Source organism: Rattus norvegicus, chromosome 4 (genome assembly GCF_021556685.1).
Source record: "Rattus norvegicus strain SHRSP/BbbUtx chromosome 4, alternate assembly SHRSP_T2T, whole genome shotgun sequence".
NCBI classification, from domain to species: Eukaryota; Metazoa; Chordata; class Mammalia; order Rodentia; family Muridae; genus Rattus; species Rattus norvegicus.
The window spans coordinates 68,109,034-68,123,388 of NC_141537.1; the positions used below are offsets into that span (position 1 = coordinate 68,109,034).

At 36.3% G+C, this 14,355-nt stretch overlaps 1 protein-coding gene across 51 annotated transcripts in view; it reads left to right on the forward strand.

Moving 5' to 3' along the window:
- Positions 1-14,099, forward strand: part of Luc7l2 (LUC7 pre-mRNA splicing factor like 2) — a 60,335-nt gene extending 46,236 nt beyond the window's left edge. For 23 of the 51 annotated variants that reach the window (XM_087657244.1, XM_087657270.1, XM_087657241.1 and 20 more), the window contains 5 exons: positions 197-373; positions 921-1,012; positions 6,002-6,031; positions 8,336-8,527; positions 12,787-14,077. In XM_087657244.1, the coding sequence (XP_087513370.1) occupies positions 197-373; positions 921-1,012; positions 6,002-6,031; positions 8,336-8,527; positions 12,787-12,964 (669 nt within the window). In that variant the 3' untranslated portion in view covers positions 12,965-14,077. 51 annotated transcript variants of the gene reach the window in all.
- Positions 14,100-14,355: the final 256 nt, after the last annotated feature.

A 14,355-nucleotide genomic window follows, 5' to 3' on the forward strand; every position in this document is an offset into this window, starting at 1 on the left:
ATCCTGATGAAGATAACCTTTAATCTGTTGTCTTGGCATCATAGGGAGGTGCGGAGTAAAGGATAGTTGAAGTCTTGACTTCCAACAGAGCTGTCTCTCAAAGGATTTACTATAAACATTTTATTTAAAAATAGTATATTTTCTTGCATTATTTTAAGGACATTTGTGTGACATTGGTTTTCTTGATTTTGTTTAGGAAGTTTATCGGAATTCTATGCCAGCTTCCAGCTTTCAACAGCAGAAACTTCGTGTCTGTGAAGTCTGTTCTGCATATTTAGGTCTTCATGATAATGACCGACGACTTGCTGATCATTTTGGGGGTAAATTGCATCTGGGATTTATTGAAATAAGAGAGAAGCTCGAAGAATTAAAGGTACATTTTTTTAAATTAATGCCCTTCGCTTTATCCTGGGTAACCTGACTCTTTTGGTCTGTATCAGTTTTCTTTTAGTTTCATTGATAAGGTTTCATTGTGTAGCTCTGTGTGATCTTCAACTACTTGTAATCAATCCTCTTGTCTCAGTTTCCCTGTACTGTAATTAGTTAGGATTAGAATAATACTGCTTATTCTGATTTATCAGTCTTGAGACTCTGTTGACAACGTAGTATAATACTATTATTATTAATTAAATTATTAAATGTCATTAAGGAATGATGGGACTGGAGCTCAGTGGTATACTTGCCTTTCCTACTTGTAAAAAAAAAAAAACCATGGTGAAACATGAAACTTCTAACGTCCCGTTTTCCACAATTCTGGAAGACCAGCTTGGAAGTCTAATAATTGTAGTACCTGACAAAATTTTAAATTATATTAATGTTAATTGTACTATGTGGGAAACCATTTATGTTTTAAGGTAAAGATATTAAGGGATTTGCCCAGTAAATTTATAACCAGTTTTGTAATTTTTATTACCTTAAAGAGAGTTGTAGCTGAGAAGCAGGAGAAGAGAAACCAGGAACGTCTGAAACGAAGAGAAGAGAGGGAGAGAGAAGAACGGGAGAAACTGAGGAGGTATGTAGGGAGTCAAATAGTTCTTGTGTTTGAAGCGCGTCTCCAGCCTGAATGAGACAGGACTTGGAGATGCCATTGATTCTGGACATGGTAATTTTGAAACTTGTCCTAAAAAATTTTATTCTGCAAGACTATTTTAATTAATAGAAATAATATAGGTTCAATAGCTCATATTTATGTAAAATGCTTTAAACCAGACATGTTTAGAAATTTGGGGTTTTTTAATTTGGGAATCTGAGTAACAAACCTAACCTGTTTAACATCTCTTAATTTAAAATCTGAAATGATTTTATATTATAAATCCAAGGTTTTTGAGTATGCTTGGTTTTGTGGGTTTTTTTGTTTGTTTGTTTGTTTTATGCTAGAGATGTTCAGTGTTCAAATTTTAGTCAACTAAACTGATGTGATTTCTCTCAAAATTTGAGGAAAATCGAATAACGGATGTTCCATGTCTTCAGGTTGTATGATTTGCAGTAAAACCTTTTACTACCCATTGATTAATTCATATTAGGATAGATTTGTATCGTTATAAAACAGAATTATGGCCTTTTCTTCTTTTGTGGTGGTGGTCTTAGGCCCTCGCCTGGTTGTTGTTATGTGCCAGGGGAGGACATCCTTTGTTTATTTTATACTTTTTGAGGAAAGATTTGGAAATTCTTATTTTTATATTAAGCTATTATTATTTTCTCAATTATAGGAACCATAATTTTTGTTACATTTTTTGAAACAGTGTTTCTCTGTGTAGTTCTAGCTGACTTGGAACTCACTATGTAGACCAGGCTAGCCTTGAACTTATAGACAGCCTCTTGCCTCTGCCTCCTGAGTGTTGGAATTAAAGGTATGCATCACCACACTCTGTGGGGCCATAAATCATAAAAATCCATTAACTTGATGCAGCTTGATCATACACACGTCTGCTTATAAACATCCTTCTTAGTCATTTTTTACCCATTGGCAGCTCAAATTTCATGGCACAATTGTGGCAACATTGTTTTTATAGCACCTGTTCAGAACTTTATAGTAGATAGTCATGTCACAAAGAAATTTAAGTGTTCTGATTTTTAGTGTTCTCTGATTGTATTATGTCTTTGATATTCAGTACCTTCTCTCAGAGTTAATATATATCTCAAAAACAATTAAATTTATTGGTCATTCTAACTGAAAAGCTCTGAGCATATTACTTTCAGTTTAGTTGAACTTTAGTTTGCATTTCATAGGCGTGTGTGCATCTGTCTATCTGTCTGTCTCCATTTCACTGGTCCCTGGTGTTGCTGGATTTTAGCTGGCAATCTTTTTGACTTTAAGGGCAAAGCTACAATGCTATGTTGTTGATTATCTGTTTTGAGAAATCCTTTGTTTCTCTCTTTTTCTCAGTCTTGCTCCTTCCCCTATTTCTTCCTGTGTTTTCCACTTAGCAAGTTTTACCTCAGAACTTTCTCTTTGTTAGTTTATCCTGAGGTTTTCCCCACCATTCCAGATGTTTTTGCTGTTTGTGTGGTGTGTGTCTGTATCTTTTTGTGCATATGCATATATATAAGTCAGAGACTGTTCTTTGGAACTTCTTGCAACTAACTATAAATTTATTGTTGATATCACTATTTTTGTTGAGACATTGTCTCTCTATATACCCCTGGCTGTCCTAGATCTATATAGGATAGGCTGGCCTTCAACTCATAGAGAGGCTTCCAGCTGCCTCTTGTTCTAGGGTTAAAAGTCACATACCACATCTAGATTCCTTGCTTGTTAAACCCAGGTCTTGTATAACTCAAGCCTGAATGCAGAGATTTCAAGTATTTGTCACTAGTCCTAGGTTGATCTGTCTAGAGATATTGTTCAGGAATCTAGTATTTATAATAGTGTACATAGCATTTTAAATAATGTTGGAATTCTCAGTATATTGACTTAGATGACCTCATATTGTTTGTAGGACTGCAATATTTGTAGATTGTGTAAAAGTGGATTACCTCTTAATCCTTTTTCTCTGACTTCCCAGCACTGGGGTTACTGGGCCTGAGTTTCCCCCCCAGTGCCAAGGAAGTAAGCCCTGACAGCATTCATAGCTTACCTACTGAGTACCTTATAGACCTTTGGGATGTAGCAGTGGACAGGCCCTGTTTTCCAGAGGGAATTGACTCTTAAAAAGTAAAGAGGAACTGGGCCTCTGAGGATGAAGAACCAGGAAGGAGTATTGCCAACTAACATGCCCAGACAGGGAGCCCCAAGTGCACTATTCTTAAAAACTGAAGCTCAAATCTTTATCCCACATTTCCCTGGTAGACTGAGAAACCAATCTCAGTCCTCTTAAAGCCTCAATTTCTTTTCATTGCAAAGTATAATCTTATTGGGGAAATATTTAGCTAGGTATGGTAGTTCATACCTGAAATCTTAGCATATAAGAAACTAAAGTAGAAGGACCTGCAGCTTTGAGACTAGCTTAATCTGTGTAGTAAGTTACATAGTGAATTCTCATCTCTCCCCACCCCCAACAAAAAGGGAAAAGAAAAAAAGCAGATGTGGTTCATATCTGTAATCTTAGCACTCAGGAGAGTACCTAGAATAAAGCCATCCTGGTCTGTAGTGTAAGACTACCTTAAAAAAGTTAAAACAACTTCTAAGAAGTATTGTAACTGTGTTTATAAAATAAAGTTATAAAATAGTGTAAAATTATATAAGCTGGATTTTTTCTTTTTTCTTTTTTCTTTTTTTTTTTTTTTTTTGGAGCTGGGGACGGAACCCAGGGCTTTGTGCTTGCTAGGCAAGTGCTCTACCACTGAGCTAAATCCCCAACCCCTAAGCTGGATTTCTAACTGCTCCTGAAATAATCAACTAAAAAAGTGTGTCACTTACTCACTATTTATGCTAGGCTCTGTTTTAAACAATATCTTTGTTTATCTGATCTATGTTAGTTAGATTTTCATTGCTATTATAAAATATTTGAGAAAACAGCTTTAAAAAAGTAAAGATTTATTTTGATTCATGAACTCAGAAGTTTCAGCACCTGGTTTGATCACTATATTGCTGTGGGCCTGTGTTTGAGGCAGAACATCATGGTGGTTAAAAGATCAAAAAGGGCTATGGTAGAGAAAAGCTGCTTACTTCAAGATAGGCAAGTACAGAAAGTTTTCAGACAGATCCAGGGATAATATGCACCCTTCAAAGAACCTACATTTTGAACTAGGTTGCACTTAGTGTTTTCTGTAGCCTAACAACAGTACTGTCAACTTAAGAATCTGTCAGTAGGGGCTGGAGAAATGGTAAGAACATTTGCTGCTCTTTGAGGAAACAGACCTGAGTTCAATTCTACATTGAGCAGTTCATAACTGCCTGTAACTCCCAACTCCATGAGAGCTAACACCTTCTGGCCTCCATGAGTGTACACAAGCTTAAATATACATGACTACATTAAAAATTGTCAGTAGGGGCTGGGGATTTAGCTCAGTGGTAGAGCGCTTACCTAGGAAGCGCAAGGCCCTGGGTTCGGTCCCCAGCTCCGAAAAAAAGAACCAAAAAAAAAAAAAATTGTCAGTATATTTTTTATCCATTAGGTAAGATTAGATAAGAATACTTATGATTCAGTTAGCTCTGGATGATTAGATTTACCAGTTGGGGACCAGATCATCAGCGTGAATTTTTGGAGGACATTTCACACTGAAATCACATTTATATTGCTATTCTTCTCTTACAAATGATTGATTAAACTAAGGTAGGATATATATCTGTCCTCTGGTTGCACAGACAGTGAATGAATGGAACCATAGTTAAGACAGCCCAAAGCATACTTTAAAACATGCTTGCATATACATTCATACCACAGAATAAACTGCTGAAGTGTACTAATCATGGAATTGGAATTGAGTACTGACAACTGTACTGGGAAATGTGAAGAGTATGCTGTAGAAGAATGTAATCTGGGGCTGGATCATTTGGAGGTTGGAGAAATATCCCAGTAGTTTTTTAAGAGAGCACCCACATGGTAGCTCACAACCATCCATACAAAACTCTATTTCTGGGGAGCCAGTGTCTTTTGACCTCACACGTGCACATGGTTAACATTCAGATACACATATAGGAAAACACATTTTTAAAAACATGATTAGCATACATATACACATATAGACAAACATGGTTTGTTTTTTTTTTTTTTTAAATAGGAAGGAATATAAGCATTTTGGGGCTAGAGAGGTAGCTTCAGTGATTGAGAACGTGTACCTGCACTTCCAGAGGACCTGAGTCCAGTTACTAGCTAACATCCACATTGGGTAGGGAACAATTTTTTGTGACTCTAGTTTCAGGGGATCCAATGTTTCTAACATTTTAAGTCATCCACACTCAAGTTCATATGCAAGCACACACAGCAATTTGAAGTACTAATTGTCTTATAGTCTAATTTTCTGTATTCTTTTATAAAGAATAGAGTTTGTTGTGTAAGCAGACAAAGATGTAAGCTTGACATCATTTTTCTAGAACTGTAGTATGAAGGTGTAGGTTCAAAAATGGGCATTTTAACATCTTGAAACATTTTTCTGTTTGCAGAAGAGAAAAAGCACAGTATAAAAGCTATAGGAAAAAAATAGTTTGCTGTTCTAGTTAGGAAGTGGGTTTTGGAGAATTAAGTTTTTATGATAAGCACACAATTTGTCACCAGAAGTACATTCTTTTCTTTTTTTTTTTTTTTTTTGGTTCTTTTTTTCGGAGCTGGGGACCGAACCCAGGGCCTTGCGCTTCCTAGGTAAGCGCTCTACCACTGAGCTAAATCCCCAGCCCCAAGTACATTCTTTTCTAAGCCAGCCTAGTTGAAAGAACTTCTGTGAGAAGGCAGGGAATTCTATAGAGTTTTGTTGTTGTTGTTTTGGGGGAGACTCATTCAAGTATATGCCTTGTTTTATAGAAGTAACATAAAAGTCAGAACTCAGGAATGTCATTAAGCAGCACATTGTGCCAGTTTAAAAATTTTAGTCACTTTTCTAAAAGTAGATATTCTTTTTTTAGGTCCCGATCACATAGCAAGAATCCCAAAAGGTAGGTACTGTAGTAGATGGATAAAACAGTAAAGCTATATTTTTCAAATGTATGCTTTTTAGATTATATATCTTTCAAACTCCAGTGAGAATTAATAAATTAGTGATTTAGCCAGGTGGTGGTGTTGCGTGATTTTAATCCCGGCATTTAGAAGGCAGGGACAGGCAGATCTCCTGAGTTCCAGGACAGCCAGGGCTACACAGAGGAACTCTGTCCCAAAACAAAAACAAATTACCACTGACTCTTTGGTACTTGAGGTTTGAGCATTGCTATTGAAGAATAACTGCTCAGAACATATTCAGAACTACTACTTAGTTTTCTCAGAGTAGAATTAGGCATACTGCTCTGGTATTAAATGAGTAAGCAAAACATATTTTGAAATTTGAAATAAAAACAAAATCCAATTTGAATGGTCCATTTAAGAAACGATTTCCTAATATACCTGTTGGAAATACAAATGGGTTAGCCATCTACTTGGGTTTTTACTGTCAGTATTGTATGGGATTTGTTGGTTTTCTTTTTCAGCCTTGTTGAGCCAACAGTATAGCCCTGTTTGGTTCCAGTTTGTGTTCTGGAACTCATTGTCTTTCCTCTGGACTGTTAGGAAAGATTACAGGCATGTGTCTGCAGACTAGTTAGGTTCTTCAGGCAGTTTGAGTCCATTATCCTCCTTCCTCTATGCTAATATTACAGCTGTGTATGGTACCTACCTGGTACCATAGCTTTTGGTGGAGTGACAAGAGTGATCATGTGACCGCGTGCCATGAGATGATTTTGTTGTCACAATAATACTTCCATTCACTTTGTGTAATACACTGCTTAGAGCTACCTGGTTTGAATGATAAAATACTGAATCCTCATGCTTGTCAATCCTCAATGTTGCTCCTGTTTACTCACTTCATTGTAGCCAAATAGCTTTCTTCTATTCCTTCAGCATGTTGAACTTGCTCCCATTCCATCACTTTATACCTGGGTGCTCCTGTCTACACTGGCTGTTTTGTTTCTCTTGGCCATTTACAATGGCCTTCTGTCAGAAAATCCTTTTCTTCCTGTTCTATGTAAACTATTACTGCCCACTTTTACATTTACTTATTTCTTTGCTAGAGGTAGGTCTTTTGTTTCTAAACTAAACTCCAACAATGAAGGAACTTGATTTTACTTTATTATTTTTTTCTCTTGTAAATAAAATGTGCTAGGGTTAGGTACCTAGTAAATATTTTATGTATAATTATCTTGACATTTTTAAAAGCTTCATTAGATTATGTATTAGAAGTAGGTTAGGGCTGTAGAGATGGCTCAGCTGTTAAGAGCACTGACTGATCTTCCAGAGGTCTTGAGTTCAATTCCCAGCACCTACATGGTGGCTCGCAATCATCTGTAAAGGGATCCGATGCGCTCTTCTGGTGTGTCTGAAGAGAGTGACAGTGTACATGAAATAAATACATTCTTCTTAAAAGGATCTCACTATGTATATGTAGTCCTGGCTGGCCTCAATTTTCACAATTTGCCCTTATCCTTTTTTATTTCTATTTGTGTGTGTGTGTGTGTGTGTGTGTGTGTGTGTGTGTGTGTGTGTGTGTGTGTGTGTGTGTGTGTTTTACGAAGGCCAAAAGAGGGTTCTGCTGTTGTCCTTTTTGGTCCCTGTCTGGAATTTGTGTTTCATGTTTTGTTGGCTGTGGTCTAAACTTACACTTGTCTGTCTTCTGAGCTGGCATTAGGTCTGTGCTCTAGTACTCTAGTACTCAGGGTTGTGTCACATGCACTTTCAACCACTTACCTTTTTTCTTTTTTTTTTTTTTTTTTTCTTCCCTTTTTCCCTACTAGTGGGTGTGGATCCTATTAATCCCTTGGATGTTAGCAAGTTTTGTACCACTGAGCTACATTCCTAGTATACTGATATAAATTTATATATTATTGATTGACTTCTGAGAACTAGTACTCTTGTTTTTATTTGGTATCTTAGTATCTAGCCAATAACATATTAGCAGTTTATTTCCACTGCACATATAGTTTTTTAGAATAGAATCGCCATCAAGTACAGCACTGAAGAATAACTTCTCAGTATTGGCGAGATGGATCAGCTGGTTAAAAGTACCTGCCACCAAGCCCTGATAACCTGAGTTCAGTTCCCGGGAACCACATTGTGGAAGGGGACTCCCAAAACTTTGTTCTCTGACCTATGCTGTTCTGTGATGTGTATGTGTACAGACTTTTTAAAAGTAAAAAAATTAAAACTTTTTTTAAAGGAAAGATTTTAGTGTAAATTAGATTTGTAGTACTAACAATAAAATAATTTTCTTGTAGATCTAGATCCAGAGAGCATCGCAGACACCGATCTCGCTCCATGTCACGAGAACGCAAGAGGAGGACTCGATCAAAATCTCGTGAGAAACGCCATCGCCACAGGTCCCGGTCCAGTAGCAGAAGCCGCAGCCGAAGCCACCAGAGAAGTCGGCACAGTTCAAGAGATAGGAGCAGAGAGCGATCCAAGAGGAGGTACTGAAGTGCGGATCAGAGGATGCGGAACTACCTTTATGATTTAGCCTTTTGTTTATTATGTTACTTATGCTTAGATTATTGGTTTGCAACCTGCACCTGATATTGATAATGTACTCAATTGTAGGTGTGTACATTTTTTTTTTCTGATTGTATGGGGTAGTTCATGCAGAGTTAATGTGTGAGCGAGAGTAAGAAATTGAAGCCAGTATGTGCAGAGGTTATTGTTTTTCTTGGAATGTTGGGGAGGTGGGAGGGGAGCTGATAAAAACAAAAAAACAAAAACAAAAAAACAAAAACAAAAACAAAAACTATTTTATAGGCAAATAATTTTAGGTACTAATACTCTTGAGGGTTGTGGGGCTTTCTGTTTATCGTTCTCCAATATGTATTAACAAATGGGGACTCTTAGAAGTCCTTTCATTAAAAGCATTGTTTAGCTTTGTTTGCCTGGTTTCCACACTTCGGTGCACTTCTAACAAGCAAATAGATTCTACTATGTTGTTTAATCTACAATATAAATCATACATTTTCGTGTTCACCTTTAGTGTAATGGGAAGATTCTGAGTTTGGAGGAAGCTACACCACCTTAGTATAGGAGGAAACTTCAAAAGATGCAATGAGAGCAGACACTGCACCTGATTATCTAGTGAGAGAGAGATAACAAAGTGTTAGAATGCAGTGGAGCTGTTAAGTCCCCAAAACTCAGGTCACATGATAATCCTATGGAGCATAAATTATACTTAAGATTACCTTTTCTCTCCTGGATAACTATTCTTAGATAAATATAAGAGGCAAAACTTGGAGTTCCTAGTTATTAGTCTTAAATTTTCTGTGGCTTACTCCATATAAATTAAACCCTCAGAAAGCCAGCAAAATCTTTGAAGATTTGACTGAATCACTCACTCCCTGAAATCACAAGCTGAGTTTCTTAATAGGCTTTCAATCAACATTTTATTTTATATATTTCTGTCTTTGTTCTAAGTAGTCCTTTAAAGTGATTTTAACTAGGTAGGGGTATGTGCGTGCCTGTGTGTGAGCGTGCGTGCGTGTGTGCGGTGTGTGTGTGTGTGTGTGTGTTTGTGCGCGTTGGGGGGAGGGTTTGCAGGGGAGGTCAGGAGGCCAAGGTCTTATGTAGCTCAAATTGGCCTCATACTCATCCTTTAGCCTCAGCTTCCTCTTAAGTGCTGGGATTATAGGCATATGACGCCTTGCCTGGCTTTATGAATTAGATACTTTCCTCTGTGCTAGGCTTGTTAAAAAATAGCAAAGTAATAATAGTGTATATAAATAACCATTTTCATGTTGCTCTATGGTGTTTTCTGTGTGGGAGAATGCTTGGCCACAGATTATAAAGTGATAAACTGGATGTCGTAGGTAAATGACATAAATTTAGATGAGGAAAATTTTCAGAAGGATTTTTTAAAAATGGATTTAGGTAATGGATCAGGCTTGAATAACTGGTTGTAATTAAATAAGTAGGAAAATATCTGTGGGCTTCTTACATTTCAAAACTAGGTTTGTCCTCAGTGCAGTGTCCAGAAACACTTTTTTTTTGTAATGTTATTTATGATTCTAAATCTGCACACTAAATCTGAGAATGGGACAATGTTAGGTGATAAAGGATTTAGATGACTCTTGTGTTGACCTGCTCAGCTGTCATTTTTCTGATGTTTCTCTTCCTTGTCTTTATTGGTGATGGAGAAGGGAGGGCTGGGTGGGGAGTCTTGTCCTGTCATTGTGTCATCTGAGGCTTCCTGAACTTGGGAAGTTTATTTATATAGGAAAACTTCCCACCATATTCAGCATGTTCAAAAGAGGATTATTTTTGTAAAACTATTAAAGATTTTGCTTTTCTCAAGAGTATTTCATATCTTTGAATTCAAATTACTTTTAAAACATCATTGTTTTTAACAAAAAAGCAAATGATTGCTACTTGTTATTTCATATATATAACATCAAATTATTGATATACATGTGAGTTTAGTGTTTTTGATGGTAAAAAGAGTCCATTAAAAGTCTTGACATTTTGCTGTTTTCTTACCCTTGATGTGAAATACTGATCTCTGCTACTACAAGTGGGTTGTCTATATGAACCTTGTCTTGGCAACAGTTCCCACAGGTCAGTGAGGACCTTCTGCAACTTTATATTTTTTGGGTGTTCTGTCATGTAGTACAGACTTCAAAGTCAGACTACTTGGGTTCAGAATTCTTTGCCGATATTTAATTATATTTCATCTGTTTTTATATATTTCATTAAATAGAGGTAATAGGAATATTTGGCTTATTAGGCTTTCACTAGTAATCCGTAACCATTGTCATGTAGGAGGATGTTTGTAATCTTGAACAAACATTAGTCCTTGTCTTTGTTCTTTTTCAGTTATCACTGACCTCAGGGACTTGCCAGCATCTAATGTCATTGTTCTTAGTGATCATTTCTATCATTAATAGAAGCTTTGGAGATGGCTTGTGTAGACTTGGAATGTGGTTTTATGTCTTGTAAAATGCTTTTTAAGCAGGAGCTTCTGAAATGATAACTTTTGAGGGCTGAAGCACAGGAGCCTTGGCATACATTGAGGCCAGCCTGGGCTAGGGAGAGACCTTGATTCAGAAAACAAAAGGGGAAAATGATTATATAACTTCAAGAAGAATGCTTGAGATTGATGTTGATTTTTCAAGCTTTTTAAATTTTAATCTCTGTTGCCATAGTTTTGTATTATGACAAAGTACTTGAAAAAAAATTAATGAGGAGGGACTTTCTTTTAGCGCAAACTTTTATGAAGTGAGATTTCAGTTCATGGCCATTTTTGAATTGCTTTTGGGCCCATGTCTAACCAGAACCCCATGACATGGAGCCTGTAATAGAGCCTAGTGACTCAATCTTATGGCAGAGGAAATAGAGAACAAAGGAACAGGTACAAGTTAAAATAAAATACACCCCTCTTGACCTGTTTCCTCCTGCCAGAAACCATCTTCTAATGGCTGTGAACTTGCAGTGGATTAATTCATTGGTTGTACCATCTTTATGACCTAGTCACCTTTTTCTGTAGCACCATCACCAGTTTCAAGTCTTCAACGTACACTAGCCTTTTGGACTGTTTTATATCCAAACTACAATACTCTCCGTATCTATATTTTTCAAACTGGTTATAGTAGTATTTTCTATCTTGCCTTATGTTTTTCTGAAAGTATTGCATTTTCTGTGTTAGTAGCATGCAAACATAGCATATTGAGACCCAAGTTTAAACTCCAACTTAAAAAAAAAAGTATTATGCAGGACTTGGCAGTGCCTCTGATCATAATTCTAAACCTTGATTGAGATAAATTATGTGTAAACGTTCTGTATCACCTGTAAAGAACTAAATAAATGTAATATTTGTTGTTAATTCATTTTAGGTGTTAAAAGTATATATTCTATGCTAACCAATATAGTTAGATTCTACATAATGTGTTTGTGTTTTTGTTTTTTCTGGTTGCATTTCTGATCCGAAGGTGTTTTGTTTATGTACCTTTCTTTGAAGATGGGATGAGAATGGACATAATAGTATTAGGAGCAGTTAAGATTTTATTATAACATGATCATTTTTGATACCCAACATTTTGGTTTTAATGAATCCACTCAAAGAATAAAGCAGATTTTTAAATTAGCACATGGTTATTTAAAGCCATATTATTGAGTAGTTTTCTTACCTAGTTTACAACATACTGCCTGTAGGACAGATGTGGCTGAAACCTGTTTTTGTAAAACCAGAAAGCTATGGATGGTTCTGCATTTTTTTTTTTCTCATTTTTATAGTTGATAGAAAAGAACAACTCATATGCCCTGAGCTTGTGTGTGATTTACAACACCTCAAATCCTTATTGTTTGTCATTTAGCACAGAAGAGATGACTGCTATACAGATTCATTGTTTACCATCCAGTTTGAAATCTTGATACTTTCCTCTTATAAAAGCAATTACTTATATATTGTTTTTATACCTTTTTAATTAATTGAAGAAACTTTATGATTATCTCTGAAATACTAAGAATATATTATTTAGTGTAGGCTCTTTTACTCTTAACTATATAGTTATCTGTTGTTCCCAATTTTGTTTTGGTGCTCTTATCAGCTATAGTAGGACCTCTTCTAGAAGAAACTCTCTTCTCAGGTTTATTCTTACCTATTTCTTCAGCTATCAGAAACTTAATATTGATCCTATTTTTTCATTGGATTTTGGGTGTCCCAACATATTTTGCTCCTTAAATTAATATTTTTCAGATCCTCAAAAGAAAGATTCAGAGATCAAGACTTAGCATCACGTGACAGAGACAGGAGTTCAAGAGACAGATCACCCCGTGACCGAGATCGAAAAGATAAGAAGCGGTCCTATGAGAGTGCTAATGGCAGATCAGAAGACAGGAGGAGCTCTGAAGAGCGTGAAGCAGGGGAGATCTAACTAGCTGTGTACATATCTTCAATCCTTAAACTTCCTATGGCGCTACATGCTATTGTTTAGTTTACAGCTGTTCAGATGACAGTGAACAGTTCTAGACACCAATCCAGTCAGGCTAGATGTCTAGTATCCAATGATCTGAACTGAACCTGCTCTCCTTGATGAAGCCTAAAACTACATCCATAGTTTTTTGTGAACCTGAACGTAACAGTTTATATTATGAGACACTGTTGTCTATTTCTTAGGAGCGATAGTGAATGAATTGTGTTGATGCCTTGCAGTTTTTGAACATTTGTAAAATACTGTTTTCCTTTCTATTCCAAACAGCAGCAGCTTTAGGAAATCCTTTTTCTTTATAATTCTTCCTTTGACTTTTGTATCTCCTAATACCTGTGCCTCCAACTATAAAAGAGTAAAGGGAAGCAGTATAACTTCTAAGGTTCTGTTCACATTGGTTATTATTGGTTGATTAGAGTTGAGCATTTCTACTGGATTGTGTGCTGGAGAAATTTAAATATGGGGCTGTTTTGTTTGGGGCCTATTAGAGTTGGAAGTTGAACAGTTGTTGGATTACATACTTTTGCTTTTATATTGAAATTTTGAAATCAGACTTGTCTTGATTTTTGTTTTTGATTTTTTTTGTTGTTGTTTTTGGTTTTGGTTTTTTGTTCTATTAAACTGCTGCGTTCAGTATATTGAGGGGGATGGGGGCAGGGACTGTTTCAAAAGCACTTGTTTTGTGTGTGCAGGGGGTATGTGTGCATAGTTTAAAGACTATACTCTTAAGTGTAAAAAAAATAAAATGAAAAGAATCACCACCACTACTGTAACTTGTTCAGTAAGTTGTCACTAGAACTATTTGCTGTGGGTATTCTCTATTTTGTAACATCCTTAACAGTGCCTTTCTGTGTACAAGGCACCAAAGGAAGTAAACATTTAATTGTGGATTCCAGATGGACTGTTGCCCCACCAAAACCTCTTGCTGACTATACTACACTACTTCAGAGCTGTGTTTAACAGCTTCTGTAAGGAAAGATTGAACTTGTAGAAGCAGCTAAGAGTTGTTTGTTTGTATTTTTTAATTGACAAGCCTGAATAAAAACAATATGTAACCAACATATTGAAACCAGCAGTTTCTGCATTAAAGAGCTAATTCCCTACTCTTGACCACCTAATAGTTAACAAACACCTTTTCTTCTAGAATACAGGGGAAGTAATATATTAACTAGTAAAGTTAATATATATTAGGATCAATTTTTGGAGAGTAAGATCTCATGTAGTGTGAGCTGACCTTGAATTCACTGTGTAACTGGGTATGACTTTGAACTCCTGGACCTTTGAGCCTTTGCCTCACTGCCCAAGATTATTGATGTGAACAACGAAACCCTGTTTAA